The sequence below is a fragment of the Lingula anatina genome, chromosome 9 (assembly GCF_051362555.1).
Source record: "Lingula anatina isolate TDL-2025a chromosome 9, LinAna3.0, whole genome shotgun sequence".
NCBI lineage: Eukaryota > Metazoa > Brachiopoda > Lingulata > Lingulida > Lingulidae > Lingula > Lingula anatina.
In genome coordinates this window covers 2361624-2381309 of record NC_141775.1, presented here as the reverse complement: position 1 = coordinate 2381309, position 19686 = coordinate 2361624, and the positions used below count along the sequence as shown (strand labels likewise).

Below are 19686 nucleotides of genomic sequence, written 5' to 3'. Positions count from 1 at the left end.
AATATAATATAATGTGTAAGCATTATTAAGGTCTGTTGATGTTACTCAACTTTATGACTGGTTATGTAAAGGAACCAGCAATGAAAAGATTTGAGAGAAACTTAGGCTGGCCCAATCAAATATCCACTCTGAACCGATCTATGTAGATTCTATGTCATTTGTGTCAATTTAGGTGGTAAAAATTTCTAGATTTTCCAAAAAAAAAAAAAAAAAAAAAAAAAAAAAAGAAGACCCCCACCGACCCTGCCCACATCAAAATTGCTGGCTTCACACCATGAAAATTAAATAGAGCGTCTCTGATCAAAGCATGCTTTGTTTGATGATGACAATGATAATGACGATGAGCATTTAGAAGAATGGTTGATAATAACATACCTGAATGATATTCACACTCGAATTCTTGTCGTCAGAGCTCACCCACTCATCAATGAGGAGCTTATTGTTGTAGAGCCTCAGTTTGGCCACCAGCTCTATCCAATCAAAACTACTCTCCGACCAATTTGACGTCAAGACAGGCCAGCCACCAAGTGTTTCCAGGAAGTCAAAAACTGGCTTGGCTCCTCTGAGCTCTATCAAAGCTGTTATAAAAATAATGCAACAATTATCTTTTATTTATCTATTAAATGAATTATTGCATGATCACATAACAGATAATACAATTTGAAAAATTGCTTATAAGCCATATATAAATAGCTTTCTAAATGTTCAAAGTGATTGTGCTGTGATGTGCTCATTGTGGTAGTTGTGATTTTCCACTGTTCACAAAGTAAAAGTGTCCTCACTACATCAGTTCTGTGTAAAGGCCCGTATATATGGTACTCACATTCATTCATACAAGATCTGTAAAGATTTCTTGTTTTTGTCACAGAGTTTGGCTGGTTTGGCATATCTGGTTTCTCTAATAGTGCTAAAAATAAGTATGAAAAACTCTGATCAAATACCTTAATGTACTATTTTTTGCATGTAGCAGTAATATTTTTATGTACTTAACAGTGCATTTATCAATGAATTTCCTTTTATGACAGCAGAATTGTCCACCTACTAAAACATAAACTAGCAGCAAAACAATTAATTAATTAGTCAATAAATAATTGAATAATCATATAAATTAATAATTATTCAATTATCATCATAATATAATTTGATTTAAAATGAATAAACAAAATACATAAATTTTAAAAATGCCCTTTAATTTACCCACTCTTTGCCCTCTCTTAATATTTATCATCATAATTATCAGGGTACTACCGATAACCTTTAAGATTTTAAAATCTCCACCCTTCACACACTCTAAGTTTTTATACTCCATCACCTTGAACTTCAAGGCAATGACACTAACACACTTCCATCCCACCTACATGCCCCAGTAACTGTCAATCACCCCTAAATTTCAGGGCAGTAATCTAATCATACCTCCACCCACCTACAGCCTTAGGAACTGACAATCACCTTAAGTATCAGGCCAGTAACCTACTCATATCTCCACCAGACTATGCTTGCTGTTACTGTCTATTACCTGGAACTGGAGGTCATGGACAGTAACACACTCCCAGGGGTGGACGGAGGCCGTCTTTGTTTTCCAGAAGACGGTCAGAATATTTCAAGTTTTTATTGACAGGCAATCTGATCTTTTTGGTTGGAAGATGGTCAGAAATGGAGGATGGATCAACAAAGATAATATGGAAAACTGCCAGAAAATATCTCTAGATACGCCCCAGCACTTCTGCCCTGCCTTGAACTTCTAAGGTATTCCAATAACCTCCCAGCTTCTGTAGCACACCTGAAGCGTACATACCTTTTAATAACACCTGCAGCTCATCCCGCAGCTTGCCGAAGGTGTTATAACTTGACTTATCTTCAGGAATGATGTTTTTTCTGTTCCAGGCCCCACAGGCATATTCAAAGAAATCGTCACAGGGGTCTATGGTCTGGTCCATCCCATTTAATAGATTTGCAGCTGGAAGTAATTTTAATGACTGAATCAATGTAAATCATCAACTGGGCAATTATGATGACACCTTTGGTGCAGTGCAATCTTTTAATATGGTGGAAAATCTGTCCCAATCCCTTGTTGCAATTCTGGACTTTGTCAATGTTTCTTTATACTTTTTAATCACTGGAACCCTTTATATAATTATGTGAGCAACTAGAAATTAAGAGACTTGCTTTCCCTGGTGATGCTATCAAAATATTTCATATACAATTTTTAACAGGGGCAGAAGAGGGGTGTTTACGATTTTAAAACTCAAATCCAAGGGTTCTCTAATGGGGGAGGTTTAAAAAGAAAAGAACTGATTGAAGTGTTCAGATTTCACCTTAACTACTTTGAAAGGTTAAGTGCCAGAGGAAATTTCTATCAAACTCCTGCAAAGTAAGTGGACTGACTGCGGATTGTGAGTTAAAATACCACAACCTACATTTTTGAAAATACCTTTTTTCTGGGAGTACTGTTTCTGTAGGTTTCACCAAAAATGTGTAAATGTCAATCATGCAAAGAATTTACTTTTTTCGTGTCAAAATGCCAAGAATGCTTTCTACAATTAATTCTCAAAATAAATTAAATGGGTGTTACCCTTTTTTAAATTAAGGCGCATATTGGTAGATCCAGAGAAAAAGTTTAATGGCTGGTAAGAAGAAAAAAGTCAGTGCTTTATACGAAAGGGCGCAGAGAACAATGAACCCAACTAAAACAAAAAATAAATGCTCAAATATTAAGCATTTAATGGAAGTTTCCACTGTTTATTACTTACAGTGTATAATACATGTAAGTATATCCTTATCCATTCCTTTTCTCTACAAGAATAAATACAGATTTCTAAGCTATTTGATAAGAATATAATCTTTGTCAATTAGTGCATCACTTCCCCCAGAATGCAAATACTAATACACAGCTTATACATAGGTCTGCTGAGACACTTGTGAAATGCAATACCTTCACCATTACACCATACATACTTGCAGAGAAATGTTGACAGTATTTCAGAGAGAGAGAGAGAGAGAGAGTTTGCATATGTGTGTGTGTGTGTGTGTGTGTGTGCGAGAGAGAGAGAGAGAGAGAGAGAGAGAGAGAATGAGAGAGAGAAAGGAGAGAGAGAGAGAGTTCAGTCACCTGTTCGTACACACTCAGGATCCAGGCAGACATCTTTCTCTGTGACAGGTGATGACTGTCCTGTAAAACACAAAATAAGATCTCAAAACTGATTTTCACAAAGGAGTAAATGAAAAATAAATCCTTTCATCTTAACGACATCTTATATAATTTTAATAATATATATATATAATTTACAGCACAAAGGTACATGTGCACCAACTGTTTAGACCACTCTCAATAGTTCTCCATCATAAAATTATACACTAGTAGGAACACACCACGTACCAATCTTAACATCACAAAATTCTTAGTTAATCTGGAAAAATCATTTGAGTATTCACATACTGTATATGCATTCATGCACATTATCTTAAAAATAAAATCTTACCTAAAGGTGCTGGGTTCACCACACCAGTCAAAAAAAGGACGAGAACGACAATACAACCGACTAAGAGTGCCATGCTCACTGCCAGAAGTATCCTCTCCTTGCGGGGGCCTTTCTTGTAAATGGTGCCCTCGTTACTGGAACACAGCCAAAAACCCACTTTAAGTCACGGTTCAGGTAGTGTTATGTGACATTCTGAATCCTACAGATTCTGCTTGCTATTTCTACAGCATGTACTGTACATGTATGTTCTTTTAAAACAGGAGCTGTACTGGTATTTGTTAATAGCACAAAAAGCATGTAATGCAATTTTAATGTATGAATTATTCCAGGTATTAATATCAATTTATAATAATGATAAATAGTGAAATTATGAATGCAATACAAGAATTTATAAAGAATCATAGTGTGACTTAAATGTACTATTTCTTTTAAATACACTGTATTACAGCATGTGTTTCCAGAATTACACTATTTCTTGAACATTTTTCACAAAGTAAAGGTCAATCCAAGGTACTGGTTTGTCCACAAATAATTAAGAAAGTGCTGGAAGCAGTTTCATGCCAATTTTCTCCAATATAAAAATAATAAAATAAAATGAGTGAAACTTAATCACTTTTATCTTATATTCTATTTTATAAAATCAAATGCTAAATTCGCGAGGTACATATTGTTGTAACCTATCATTTTGCTTGAGACGCTCATAGCTTAATCCTTCAGACAATTGCCTGATCATGACTAGCAAATCAAACAGGTTTTTTAAAGCTTAATATTTTCCTTAAAAATTCACCTTTTATTATAAATGCTAAACAGGTCTTGCACAAAATAAAACCAGAGTTTCAACGATGATTTCTACCGTTCATTTTCACATCATACACATATGTCTGATTAAAAATAAACATTTTAATGAAATTTTGGGAAAAAAAAGTAAAAAACCTAGACTGTTTTACCATCATCTCAGTACCAACCTACCCTTCAGTTATAGCACAACAGAACATGTTTGACAGAGGAAGATACAGAAAATAAGAAATTTCAGCAAGGATGCAAAATCAAAGTTAACTTCATTTTCCAATTTTCCATTTTTATGCTAATCACTTCACCTTCAATGACATCGACAGTGACGTCTAAATTTTTATTTTTAATATCCGTAAGCTTTATTGACATTTGTGGAGTCATATACTTTACCAATTTGGATTACTAACAATTCATGCTGGATGATGTATCCACAATGAACATATGACAGTAGACTATGGTAAGATGTCAATTATGATTGTATCAATTACTTCAACCCTATACGTCATTGCACTCCTACTCTACAAACATCATGCACACCAAGACTGTTTGCCTCCTATATGACCTTGAACAATGACCTTAGCCTTTGCATCATAAAAAAAAAACCTTTCCCACAATCAAAACAAATAAAGAACAAAACAAACAAGTCACACATCAGATCACAATCATAGATATGTACAAAACGTGCTCGTATCATGGAGCACGGAAGAGCTTTTAAAATCGAAATTGGGAAGCCAATGAGGAAATGCTGAAGATTTAACATTTACACCTTCCCTAAATGTTTGGACTGAAGATAATTATAATAAAGTCATTGACATGCCAAACAATGACAGATATGCTTGCTTTGAGTTTCAATAAATGTCATTACCTATGAACTGACAAAAGTAATAATAAGACTACTTGCTACTGTAGTGTTATATGTGTTTGCATCAAGTTTAAATAATTGGTTCCAAATAAAAAATGTATGAAGACCCCTTTGAATTTTAGAAAATGTCTCAGAAAAATGTTAGCAAAAGCAGGTATGGTGGATGGATAAAAATATTTTTATAGTCATGCTTTAAGCAATTCTAAAATGTAACAAATAATTCCGTTGTTGTTGTTGTTGTTGTTGTTGTTTTTAAACACATATCTTATTGACAGAAAATATTGCATTTCAGAATTTAGTTTCTAAAGATATTTCTATACTAATGGAAACCAGACATCTTCTCCTCTCAACAATAAGAATCCCTTTAACTAGAGTGGCCTTTAACAAGAACTGACATAAATTGGTTTCAAGTTTCTTCTAGCGTCACACACCAATCAAAAAGCCATTCTGCCTTTCACCAAAAGGGCAAAAGTCAACAATTTAGGAAGTATTTATATGTAAGAGTACATTCCAGGTATATAATGTTAAAGAGCTATGGTTTTATAACTAACACAACTGCACTCAGTGCAACAGCACCACCGGGTATTTTTTACAGTTATTAGTTGATCGAAATGTAAAATTAGAAAGAGACATCTTTCTCTCCGTCCATCCATTAATTCTAAAAATTTAACAACATAACCTGAAAACATGGCGATAAAAAATACAAATTTGTAGAGGTACCATAAGCAGCCTCATTCAAAGACCCATCACAGTCTCATCAGATGTTGTACAGAATTTAGTCAACAGATTTATTTATAAACAATCAGTTACCTGTAAGTACAGGTATGATTGGTATGAGTTCTTACTAGCAGTTTCTTCCATCAACAGTTTAAATCGGAGAAGGTGACAGGGAAATAGGAGAGCAAAAGCTCTACACTGCTTTAAAAAATTATTTTTTCTACTTATCACCTCAGTACATCTGTCAGTCCTTAACCCTGTATATCACAACATTGTGTTAGTTGTGACACAAATAATTGTGTTAGTTGTGACTCTGATAGGTTGTGACAACACAATCAACAGTGGCACAACCCAACATAATAACATGCAATATTGCAACTTATTGAATCTCAGGTTAGATTTTCACCACTAATTGTCCTTGGGAAAATAAAAATAATTTTTTGCGTGCACTCACAAATCATTGCTCAGGATATCCTTGCACTGAATAGGATTCGATGTTTTGTAACATTTTAATTAATAATGTAATTCGAAACGTATCATGATTCACGTAGACTGCCATAGTCTTCCTGACATTTCAGAAGGAAACACTGATTTCACATGCTTCTATTTGTTTTTGTTTTTTTTATTTATTTTTTTTTTATATAAGGTTTGAACTGGGAAGAATAATTGGTACCTTGCAGTATATTTAGACACAAAAATGTCTTTCAATTCATTCTCCAAATAAACTGGAGTCACTAATTCAACCTTATCAATGTACTGGAGTATTTTTTTAATTGTTATATTGAGAAGAATTAAGAGCAGGACCCAAAAACATTCATTTTCCACCCTGTACCTAAATATTACCAACAGACATTATAGTTTATTTTTCCTAGAGCAGTGATGAATCAACACGGACTATAGTAAATCATAATTATATAATAAATTATGCAATATCCCACCATGGACGCTACATACCCGAGGATCTCCACCTGACTGGAGCTCGTTCCTAAATTCATATCGTTAACGTAGGCTCCGTTGGATGGTACTCCATTCACATTGCGCAGCGCTATTTGTCCTTTAGTCATGATGTTATCTGAGCTGGAATAAAAACAAAGACTATATTTAACACATTATCAATGAAAGATGGTATTTCATTTTGACACATCAATTACATTGAAATACCTATGACATTTTGTCTACTGCTCTCACAGACTTCTGTGATCACCGAACTTTAATTTTTTTCCCTATGTGCTCGTATAATCACCAGCTTTTCTTTATTCTACTCAATGCCAGGAGGAGGCGTGTTCATCTGTTAATCTGACTGCATTCAGCAAGAGTCCTTGCAGAGTTGGATGGATCTATCTAGTATGAACCCACCCTTAAACTTGTAAGTGGATTGGTCACTGACATCTACACATAAGGCTCAGATGATCACAAGTTATATGTTTTACTGGTAGCAAAAATATTCTACAGATGGAAAAATAATCTAAAACAACTGTTTCTAATAGCCTGATCAAAAAAGTTATTTTGAAAAACCTTTTTCATTTTACAAGTGTGAAGCCAAATCTACAGGTCAGTTGCCTTGGAGCAGTGACTTACTTTGAAGTTGGCATCTTCAGGTATGTAAATATATATACACACCACCACCTCACCAAGTGATACTATAGTCCTTGTAAAACCCTGTCAATAAATGCATCATTTCATCCTCGTACACTATTTTCACAACAAAAACAAGACTGCTGTATGTCTCTCCATGTCTTCCATGCTAAATAAAGACTAAACTGATACTGATGCTGTAAACAACAGCTAGTAAACTCTTAACTCCAGCCTGATCTTTTACAGCTCAATATGGGGGTCACAATGGTGACTTCACCAGGGCACTGTTGTTTTTATCTCCATTTGGCATGTTCACGAGCTTCCACATTTTCATTAACCTGGTCTAAAAATCAATGAAGACCAATCTTATCCTTGGGGTATTGGCCATTAAAAAAATATCCTAAACTTTCCTGAAAGGTATGGTCATATTTTGCTGGAAAAAAACTTGAAATTATGTTTCTCTTCAGTTGTTTTGAACACGTGTGTGTGCATGTTTTTTTTTTTTTTTTTTTTTTTTTTTTTGGGGGGGGGGGGGGGGGTCAGAAAACCTGATCAAATATAATTTGTTTTATCATTCCTCAACCACCATAGAACACACTGTTAAAATATCTCAAATAATTTGTGAAACTGATGCCACTTATGATACTCCAAAAAGAAGTTATTAAAATAACAAAACTGTACCTTCTGGCCTTAACTCAGGTGAGCGTTAAAATAAAACAAATATGTTCCTGTAACCTGAATACCCCACTAATGACTGGCAGGTGCCTCAAAGAGCCTATTCCCTAAGAAACTATCATTCTATGTAGAACCACACACACACAAAAAAAAAATAAAAAATAAAAGAAATAAAGAAAGAAAAAAAAGAAATGAAAAACAAAAGAATACAATATAGTTTCCAAATAAAAAATAGCTATAGCGATAACCTCACTTACCAACCCCCTCTTCCTGAGGCCTCCATGACTTTGTTAACCAAATAAGACAATGGGAGACAAAACTGACAAAGGGATCTAGCTGATGAATTAATGAACTTACCACATGGGACTACTTAGTTAAGTGGAATAAAAGCTGTGGAGGTGTTGGTAAACTGGATGAGGTTGATTGACTGACATGTTCTCTGACAGCTTGCTCAAATCATTTTTTTTTTTTCTTTTTTCACAAAGTGGTAAAATTCTACAAATGATTTAATATTTTACTAAATAAAATAATGGCAGAATAAAAGGACTCTGATGCATCATATTATGTTCGACTTAGCAATTCAAGATTTGACGTCAGAGATAAGATGGGTTTGAGAAGCTATCAATATTTTTGCTAACCTTTTTTCAAATAAATAAAAATACTGGATTAAAAAGGGAAGAAAAACTTTGTTTGATTTTGCTGAAGTCATACAAACTAATCCAACAGTACATTTACAAGCACTCAAAATAGAAACCTGGCAATATTTTGTTCAAAGATGGGCAGCAAATGGACAATCAGATTATTTGAGTGGCCGGTATAATTTATACACAAGTACAAAATAGACAGACTGACAGATGCTGGTATAAACATTTTGATTCCTGTCTGCTCTCTCCCTACTCTCTCAAGGGGGGGGGGGGGGGGAGAGAGCTCTCCTTATCTTAACGTTTTATGGAAACACAAAACAAATCTGAAACATCGACAAATAACAACGCTTCTGATAATTTTAACTGTTGTTTGGGAGGCAGCTTTAAAAGGCATACTACCCACATAATAACTAATATACGTTTATCTAGGACTTCTTCATTTGCAGACAATCTCAAAACAAAATTTTCATTAATATCTCAACAGTAATAGGTTATTAAGTTGCAGAGAAGACCCACACTAGTCACGTTTGTTTACAACTCTTGTCTTTAAACATGTACAGTGTTTACGTCAAACTCCATATCTGGCATTAAGTGTATTTACAACTTTTGTCCTGTTGTTGACAAACAAATATACACACCACAACCAATCAACACAGGGTACCATGGCCCATAGGTGCAGTGTTGGATTTAGATTTAGAAGAGGGGGGGGGGGTCAGGAGTGTTCTGCCCCCCCCCCCCCCCCCTTCGGTTTCTGAAAAAAAATCACACTGATATTCCCCTCTTCAAATTAGAAATTTGACTAGTTGATTTATATGATTTATATCCAAATGGCACTCAGTTTGCCCTCCAAAACACTCCAAGGGGGCTGAGGGTGGGCTTCGCATCCGAGGCCTGTCATTCCTGAAAAGTCCCCCCCCCCCCCCCTTCAAATAATCCTGGATCTGCCCTTGAGGTGCCTGTACACCTTTTTTTTTTTTTACCAGCCCCCCCCCCCCAACCAAAAAAAAAAAAAAAATACAAAATTAAATTGAGAAATTTTGTCTTTTGATAGACCCTATGTATAACAAAATGACATGTCCATTTCACTTTTGATGAGACTCAAAATATACAAAACTGACATTGTGCTGCCACATGCGAAATCTTGGCATGGGTCCCACACATAACAGTTTTAACAAAAAGAGAAAATAAATGAAATTACAGTCAACTGTCATGTCCTAGTAATCCTAGAGTTGAACTCACAAAAGATCTACAGACTTCCTTTTTATTTATCTGAAGAATAAACTTAAAGGATTCTTTAATTTAAATTTTCTCATCTATCTATCTATCTATCTATCTATCTATCTATCTATCTAATTATTAACATCATTATAATAATTTTTATTTTGTTAATTTTCATATATAATGGCAGTCATTTTGCCTCTTTTGGAAATCAAAGTTAACAGTGTTACTGTTTTCCCCAAGTCCTCATAGACAATATTTTAATAATAAAATATCACAGTCAAGACATCAGGACGGCAAAACTAAAGAGATTGTTTATCCAAAACTGATAACATTATGTCAAAGGGCTAAGGGATATGAAGAGCTAGTTATCAACATCCAACAATTATTGTGTCCTTGAAATCAAAGTGCACGGTGCAATCAGTCACCTTATTGTACACCAAACACCCCTTTACAGCATGATAATTCTACTACTAAACTATCAAATAATGTCACATTGATTTAAGAGGGAGCCAGCTATTTCGTCTCATTAAATATAGAGTAAAAGAACATGGACGAGGCACTTGTAGAGAAGTGTCGCTTTGCTTTTAAACCAAAGTAACGGAGCCAGGCCACCTGCTGTGTGTGGCTTTTTAACAATTAGATTTTTACTGGAGTGATTGTTACCAATGAATATTTTATTTTGTAACCAATTACACCTCACTAGCTGCATGTTGCTTTTAATATATTAATTGTACTTGGAAAAATTGAACCAATCAGGACATGAAGCTTTTTACCTCAAATCTTAATTTAATTTTCAAACTTCATTTTTAAATTAATCAAAGAAATCAATATTGTAAGCTCAAAAATAATCTTTACAGGACTGCAAATTCTAAGAATTGTAATCGGACAGTAGGCATGCTTAGTCTAGTGATATAAAAAGTGACGAAAAATTCTGGTATTAAACCATGTGCTAGTATTTGAAGGATATTTTGTTAGATCTGCAGAGAGGGATGATCAATATTCTCAATACATTTGTAGGGATTCCAGGAAATTTAGAAAATTTCATTAATCTGAAACTGTCGCTGCCCTTTTCCCGGTTACATATTGTTTTTTCACAACATCAGAGCTTTTGGGATTTCTACTTCTAAATGATTCCATCCAAAATATTTAGTCCAGGAAAGAATTTTATTAGCTACATTTTACATTAAAAGTGGTGAACAGCTGAATATTAGATACAGGTGCCTTAAAAATTTATTGGTAGACACTGAAATACAGGAGCGGTACATCACATACGTAATAATTTCAAGCTGTTAATTGTCCGAATAAAACTGAAAGATTTGTTTTCACCTTAGGTATACTCCACGTAATTATCTGCCTTTTATTAGACAATCAATTTTACACACAGCTTGATGCTTCATCTTCAAATATTTACATGCACTACAAAAACATAACCACAACCAAATTTCAAAGGTTTACCATCACAGTATCCTGTTTTCTAGGTGTTTTATCACACAGGTGCAAAGTCACAACATGATCAAGATCCACAGATGGTGAATGAAAACATAGATTGAGTATGACTGTGTTCACAATCAGTTGATTTGTGGACTAACTAGTCCCTGGATCAAATGTGGTGCAACCCGCTTGAAAGCGTGCTGAGATTTAAGTCCCCTAGCTGGCCCTGCTGGAATGACACGTGGGGGAGGTGGGGAATCCACTGTCAAGCGTGCACCATATTTGATCCATAGAGTTAGTCCATGGATCAACTGGTTGTGAAAGCGGCCTTCGCTAGCTTTCACCATTAAGTCTCTGTGTCAAGCATCATTTTTTTTCATTATCTAACAACATGTACCTACTTCATCAGGTGTTGTACACATGACCCAAGAAAGTCAAGGATAACAGTACAAATATCTCACAGAATGTCAACACTTTTTATAGTTTTATCTGCAAGTGAAATCTAAATTGTGAATGAGGTGTTTGTTTCACACAGGATGTGTTCAACGTGAATTCAGAAATGAAATTAAGCGCGTCCTAACCCTAGTCAATTTTCAAACACATTATCCAGTACATATTGCCCTGGCTTGGATTTAATAGACCATATAGGCAAGAGATATTTAAAAGTATTAATTAAGGTATCCTTGCTGATGTATAAATTCAAGCTCAATCTGGTTGAATCACAAAGAAAAGGAAAATGGAAAATTCCTCTTTTACCCAGTAGCTGTTGCTTCTCCCCACCTCCGTCATGTACAGTTTCGTAAATCTTGACAGCTTACAAGCATTTTAAAGTCACCTCTTTTCAAGGAAAGAACCTTAAAATCTGAGTCCAATTTTCACCACAGAACTTTCGCTGATCGAAAGCTGGTTTTAACTTGAAGGCAGTAAATTTGTGTCTCTGTCAGCATTAGACTGGGATAAATTAACCTGCAGCAGTTCAACTCTAAAATTAATCTGATCTTATTTAACAGAAAATAAAAAATGGCTGACGCTTCAGACTAAGAATAATTGATGTATTCTTGTATACAGATTAACACCGGTAGCTATTTCATTTTGGAATACTTCATGCACAAACTGAACTTTTTAAAATTAAAAACCAACTTACAATGGAATTAAGTTCCTATACCATCTCATTATTCGGGTAACTCCATTGTACTGAGTACATACCCTCTACTTCATGTAATGCTACGGTTACAATTTTTCACTAGAAATTCTCAAGCTATACTTCATGCACACAGGTATTTCTTTACTTTCCAAGAAGATTTGTTTTTCGGAGGACAAAAGACCTCCCTCACCCATCTGGCCTCTGGTAGGGAGTACACATGCACCTAATATCACGCTACCTGAGGTCACATTCAACATGGTGCAAATTATAAACGGACTTGAGGAAACAGACTGCAAATTGTAGGAGGTATGCCAGTGAGTATGAAGGAGAATTAAAACAGGAGTACGAGAAAGCATGCAATATTAATTAGCCCTACAGCATGGTTCTGAATGTTTGACTGCAGTCAATAGCAGCAGCAGATTAAGAGGGGGGGGAGAGGGTCTGCTTCGCATCCACGGACCCCCCTTTCAAATAATCCTGGATCCGCCCCTGCATAGGCTTAGCTTTATAATTAGTATAAATTTTTAGACAGAGAGGTAATTTTAGTTAAAATGGTGTGAGACACAGCCTACAGTAAATCTTCTTTGCAGTTTCATTGCCACAGTTTACCAATTTTTTCACCACACGGATGTTGTTGAACACTGTGTAAGTGGCATTTTCTTAATGAACAATTTCCTGACTTGAAGTGCATCTTGAACTGTGTACCACTACTGGTAGAAGATGCCAAATACAGCCCGAGTTCTGCTGTCAGTGCCATGGCAGAGGTATGCCGGCAATTATATAGAGGCCAGTTTCCAGAACTCCTGAGACACAGGGTGAACAAATACCTGGACTCCAGAGAAACAGATGTTTTTGGCAGAGCTCGATGTTCTAAACTTTAAATTTCATAGGAATATGATTTCAAAAATGTTTTGGAAAAATACATGTAACACATGATGTAGCTATTATAAATTGCCATTCTTCTGTTCCTACACTGATAGTTTTCTGTCTATGCCACACAGTAGTTGTCATTATTATGTACTTTGTAAGTAAATTGTTTGCTCTACTGGTAGCTTTTATCATAACATAATGTTATCTCTTCAGGGGCGGTGATGCATTTTTGGACCATGATTTTTGTGATCGGTGCCACAGGAATGTTACATACATGTAGCTTAACTGCTGATTCAAAATATAAATTTAAACGCCAAAGGCAAATTATTTCATTGCATTAAATGAATTCGAATTTCCAAGAATTCATTGCAGTTATATATAAGAATTTAGAGCTATTTTTTATGTAAATTTATCAAATCTTAAATCTGGCAGTTTTTTCAGCCACCTAAAATATTGGGCTTAATAAATAAATGTGTGAATAATAGAAAAATATATGATAGAAATAAGTCTTTTGATACACCTTACTAACACTATAAACATAGGCCAATGATATTTTTGGCTCCCAAAATTCGCCGATAGTCAGAAAAAATATCATCCCTGTATGACAAAAGCAACAAGGCAAAATCCATTTTCTTTTTTTCAGAAGCCCAAAAAACATCTACAAGTAAAATTGCCCTAGAATGTTGGCAAACACTGAACAAGGCTGCCCATAAAATATGCACCCTACCTGACTTTCAAATCACCCTTTAAAAGTCTGCGAGTTGTTTATGTCCCAGTGGCCACTTCAGACTCATGTACAGGCACACTACTGCTCTCCTGGCAGTATATCTAAGTAATTCAATAGCAGAAGTTCCATTTCAGTCCTGCTGAGTTCAAGATTCAAAGTGACACTGAGTTAATTAAGTCTTCTACTGGTAGCTATTTTTACCCTCTTAAACATGGGGCAGAGAGAGAGAGAGAGAGAGAGAGAGAGAGAGAGAAAGAGAGAGGAATAAATGTATTCATAAAAAGAGGGTTAAAGATGTGCTGAAATTGTATGTGTACGTATAAGTGATTGTAAACTGTACATGTGTTTGTGAGAGAGACAGAAAGAGAGCAAACGACAGAGAGAGATTGAGAGAGGCCTGTTAATTCCAACTAATACCATTCTAAACTCATCTAACTACTGGAGGTACATGATCATCTGGCTGTGCCCACATTATATATCCTTACACATATAGGAGTTATGACTATAAGCGCATTCAGAACAGTGGACAAAGAGATCTGCAGATTAAATATGGCAACCCACTAAAAAGCTTGCCACTTAATTCCCTGCGAGGATTATGCAACAAGCATTCAAGTGGGTCGGCCATATTTGATCCGCAGAACTGTTAGTTCGCTGTTCTGAATGCATTTTATATGAGAGGGTAGAGGAAATGAGAAAGACAATCAAGTCAATGAATAAATTTTGCAACACAACCTATATAAAATCTTATCTGAAGAAGGTTTCATCTTAAGAGGCAATTATTTACAAATCAACACACCTCTGCAATCGTCCTGACCCTTGGAATAATACTGATAATATTAAGGCCATGCATGTCAGAACCTGTACTACTGAATGCCACTATTACACATTTTGTGAAGATTCTATACATTTTACTCTTTTTTTTTTTCAGGTGATATATAGGAATAAGGTAGGTTAATTAATTTTTTTCTGTAATCAAAAAATTCACAACAGTTAAGAGACTTTGGATGGAGAGAGATTCACCTTATTTCATTTTAATTTACAGGAAGTAAAATAAAATAAAATAAATGAAATCCAAAATTGAAATATTCAAATTGGAAGAATATTTAGTTTTGCCACTTTTTAATTTTCTTTAAACTTGGCTCTGTGATTTTGGCTATTTTTCATGTTTCCAGTGCCCAAATATGCTGGTAAAAATAACTTCTCATTACAGCCTCAAATATTGATAAATTCAATTAAAATATATGATGTAAAATTGCATCTAATAAAAACAAACTAATTGTTTATATAATTATCCTTTATGCTTTTTACTCTAACTGGCGTATAATCACATATGAAGCACTTCTGCTCAACATAAACATTTTTAAGGTAAAAATTACTTTTATAACACATTTTATCACAAATTTCTTTTCATTGGTTTGATATTAAAAAGCGTAGATCCTCACCTGTAGACTTCTCTTACCTGACGTTGGTGACTGTTACAGAGTTACCTTTCTTAATGAAGGAATATGAAACAAGCTTAAGATGATCACCTTACTCTTAACGCCCACCACCAAGATGAAGATGAGAAGGGGGAGGGGGAAGGGGGGCACTATCAGTAACCAAAAGACCTCTGACACTTGTTTTATTTATGCTCAATTGATGTTCAACTAAGCAAATAATAAAATTGATAATAATCTAACAGTAACCACCTCCTTTTTTTCCATGTGAAAAGACTGACTTGTCACAGCACTTCTTTGCTTTTATACATACATTACTGGCAGAAATGTGCACACAGCTAGTAGTTTTAATAAAAGTTTGAGAGCCCCAACCTCTGGGTTCTGGTATAAAATTAAAGATATTTTAAAAAATAATAAAAATGGTCATGTTTTCTAGATTTTCTCCTAAAATGAACCACAAAATTATCAACCTAAAATGGACTAAAAATGTATCAGAAATAAACTCCCCATTTCAATCTTACCATCTTTGGTCCACCTCTGTAAATTATCAGCAGAATTGCATAAAGTGCGACACTCATCTTCCTGCGTGTTATCTTATCTGGAGAGGCTCATAAAGAGATCAAATGGCTTAACACTCCCAGATAACGCGAGAAGTGGTTTCAAACCAGGCAAAAAAGTATACAGATACAGATACATATAATATGTACCAAAATACAATTAATGAGTATCATTTTGTATATATAATATAGTAATAAAAACTAGAAGAAGAATGAGAATTAGAATATCAACTAGTTATCACTAATAATAATAATAAGTTAATTTTATGAGTAAATATAACTAAATTCAAATTAAATAAATAATTGAACTTGTGAAAGTTATAGCTGTTTCTATTATGCAATCATGGATCGTGTACTTAATATACCATGCAAAAAAAAAATAATAATAATAATAATAATTCATAAATAAATAAATAAAAATAAATAAAAAAATGAAAAATGAAAAACAACTGATACCGAAAGTTAGTTGCATGAGAATGACGGCATTTATAAAACAAAGGGCGCCAATTATTGGCCCAAGTATGTCCTAGATAACCAGGTAGAGTATACTGACCAGTCCTAGTGGACCTTGCCTTACTTGACCAGTGTACTAGTACAGATATACATAACAATGAAATGACCACCTGAGTGTCCCAGGTAGATTGAAGGACGTCCAATATTAAGTTCATCCTCCATGTCAAGACTGTCTCACACAACAGAGATACAACAACAGTAACAGAGATAAGTTTTCAGTAATCTGTGAAATTCAGGGTACCACAAGAAGTACAATCAATATCTCATTGACTTTAAATCAGAACAACAGAAATTTTATCATCTTATTATATTCCGCTAATTGGGCTGACATATACATCCCATCATAGGGCAGTGGCAGGATGAGTTCAACCATATCTCCAAGACATGTATTGGTATACATTATTCCCTATCTTGGGTCTTGGTTTTGATTGATTAAGATTGCAAGTGCACATTTACATGTATATTGAAGTTGTTTGATTGTCTTTGGTTATAAGAGAGAGAGAGAGAAAGAGAGAGAGAGAGAGAAGGTGAGAGAGAGCTAGAGAAAAAAAGAGAAGAGAATGCCACACAACCAAAAATAGTTGATTCATTGCCACGTTGGGTCCACCAGTCCAAGTATGTCTCTAACATTATGGTCCAACGAACAAGCTGACAAAAAAGAACAAAGCTGACATATTTTCAGAGCAGCTCCATCACCAGGGGGCCGTAAAAATCCCACCCCCTACATCGTGTCTACAACAATTCCCTAAATTCCCCAAACATGAAAAATTTATCCTTGACATACGTCTCTGTGCATCATGTTATTTATTTATTTATTTATTTATTTATTGTCTTTTTTATTAAGCTTCTTACTTTTCCCTATCTACAGCAGTGCTTCTGAAACATGAATAATACCATTTCACATAATATTATATAGTTTACTAGTATCACTTCATGATGAGGCAGAGATGAAAGATGTAATGAACTTCAACTGTTAATTTTTTGAAGAATGTTTGCTTATATGTGACTTAATTCCACATTTCATACATAGCAACTGATATCTGTGGTACAAGCACAATACAGTAATTACTCCATCTTTTCAATGGGCAAAAACTATCAAACTTTCAGTTTCATAATTTTAAAATCACAAAAATTTTATTTCTATATAGCATTAGTGGTGCTTTAACTACATATAGAATAGAACTATAGAGTATCCTGCTACTTAATTTTGTTGCAACCAATCACTAGGAGTTTTTTAATTTTTAGAAAATTTCGACATTCAATATACAGTATCTGTAAAATGCCTAATTAACCCCTCCTTCCATTTAAAAGATCAAGTAATTACCTTTCAGCTGCATTCAACAGCAGTAGTACAGTGTAGATGCGCAAGTCATATCATTAATCTTTGAATTAAGAAAAAGAGAAAAAAGCGTCACTTAAATATACATACCTGCTCATGTGAAGTTAGATCTCTCCTTACTAGTGTAAAAAAAATATTCCAATCTCTTCTATTCCAGCAGCAATTCTAGGTTCCAGAAGCAGCTAAGGAAATGTCCAACTACAAAAATTGCTGGATTCTGAAAATTCTGGCTGCGTTCCATCCTTGGTTGTCCTTTAAACAACAGCTACAACGCTGGGCCTCCTATATGAAAAGGTTGAAATAATTATTCAGGTCAAATCACTTTGACATTGATTTTAATGATGAGGCATGCGTCTTTTGATGAAGTTTTTTTTTTTTTTTCAAGAGAGAGAGAGCTAAGAGTTGTTTACAATTGGGTCGGAAATGCAGCGACACCTACTGATGTCATTGTCAAGGTGTAATGTTTTTATCAATACCTTAGAAAACCTAAGTTTGATTAAATATAGGCGAAAAAAATATAATTAGGAATAATTTTGAAGAACTTCACTCTTTTATGCATCCACTTGCGTTATGCTTAAAAAAGTAATGAATTAAGTTAATTTAAATTTACTGAATAAAGACTGGAGATATCGATGTCAAGATAAATGCCACATCTTGTGCTTTCAAGAAGATTAGATGTTAAAAAATTGAATAAAAATAAATCTTCACAAGCAGAAGTAATACTAGTAGTTCAGAACTCAGTATCAATTCAGAACCCCCCCTGCTCCACCCACCTTAAAAAACAATATATAATAATTAATAAATCGTGCAGGAGTTCATTCTACTGTGATATATAAACAGCCCCAATCTCTTAACAGAATTATAATTCCAGGAACTCATATCTTTCTAGGTAGGTACTTTACGGATACACATGTTATGTATCAGTTGGATCTTCCAGGAATTTTATTTCTGAAAACAGTATTAAAGCCAGTATACAGTAGAATATATATATGGAGGCACTGTACACATAAGGCCTGGAGGTCCCTAACACACAAACCTGGTTTGACAATTATGAATTATTTCATTTCCCACTGTGTGGGTTTTAACACAGTCTCTTAATGAACATACAATGACACAAGCAATTAACGGAAACAAGTTATTATTGTGTTAGCTGTCCAAGCGCAGCATTAAATTACACCATATGCGCTATAGTTAACGAGACCAGTCGAGTACTCATTGTATGGAATTAAATTTAGTGTAATTATCAAAGCAAAGCTGTATACTGCAAGCAGTAAGCAAATCATCTTGTAACAGACTGATTCTGTGCTTCAAACTTTTGCTTTCAAGAAGATTCAAAACAGCATGGATATTGCAGTATACAAAAATTCAGACAAGTGTATACTTCTTGTAATAAGCAAAATATGAGTACTAGTATATGTACATGTGGAATTATCATAATTAGGATGCTTTGTATGGACAGTAGATTTCAATTAATAAATAAAAGTCTAAAAATGTATAAAACAGACTGCAAAACAATATTTCCTGTATCTGTTGTACACTACTTTATTTTTAATACTTATCTGTTAACACACCTGATGCTGGGTACAAGATAAATTGTTCCTCCTCATCCAACTATCAAAAAAGCCTGCCTGAGATGTTTTAAAGTCCTGCACCTTAAACTCCAAATCAAACTAAAAGGGTTCCAACATCAATGTCTACAAAACC

General features: G+C 34.5%; 1 protein-coding gene across 8 annotated transcripts in view; it reads right to left on the bottom strand.

The window, feature by feature from the left end:
* LOC106156494 (neprilysin-1) overlaps positions 1-19686 on the bottom strand; it is a 27563-nt gene extending 7877 nt beyond the window's left edge. For 3 of the 8 annotated variants that reach the window (XR_015331237.1, XM_086996240.1, XM_086996239.1), the window contains exons 1-7: positions 7429-7642; positions 6805-6927; positions 3480-3613; positions 3110-3169; positions 1796-1957; positions 824-907; positions 376-578 (exon numbers count right to left, since the gene is read on the bottom strand). Coding sequence is in view for 7 of the 8 variants with exons in the window: in XM_086996240.1 (XP_086852366.1) it covers positions 376-578; positions 824-907; positions 1796-1957; positions 3110-3169; positions 3480-3613; positions 6805-6927; positions 7429-7442 (780 nt within the window). In the remaining variant the exon portion in view is untranslated. Of the gene's footprint in view, positions 1-375; positions 579-823; positions 908-1795; positions 1958-3109; positions 3170-3479; positions 3614-6804; positions 6928-7428; positions 7643-14137; positions 14262-15579; positions 15714-16094; positions 16192-18072; positions 18265-19553 lie in introns of those variants that run through there. The other 5 variants (XM_086996241.1, XM_086996243.1, XM_086996244.1 and 2 more) reach the window with 5 other exon arrangements.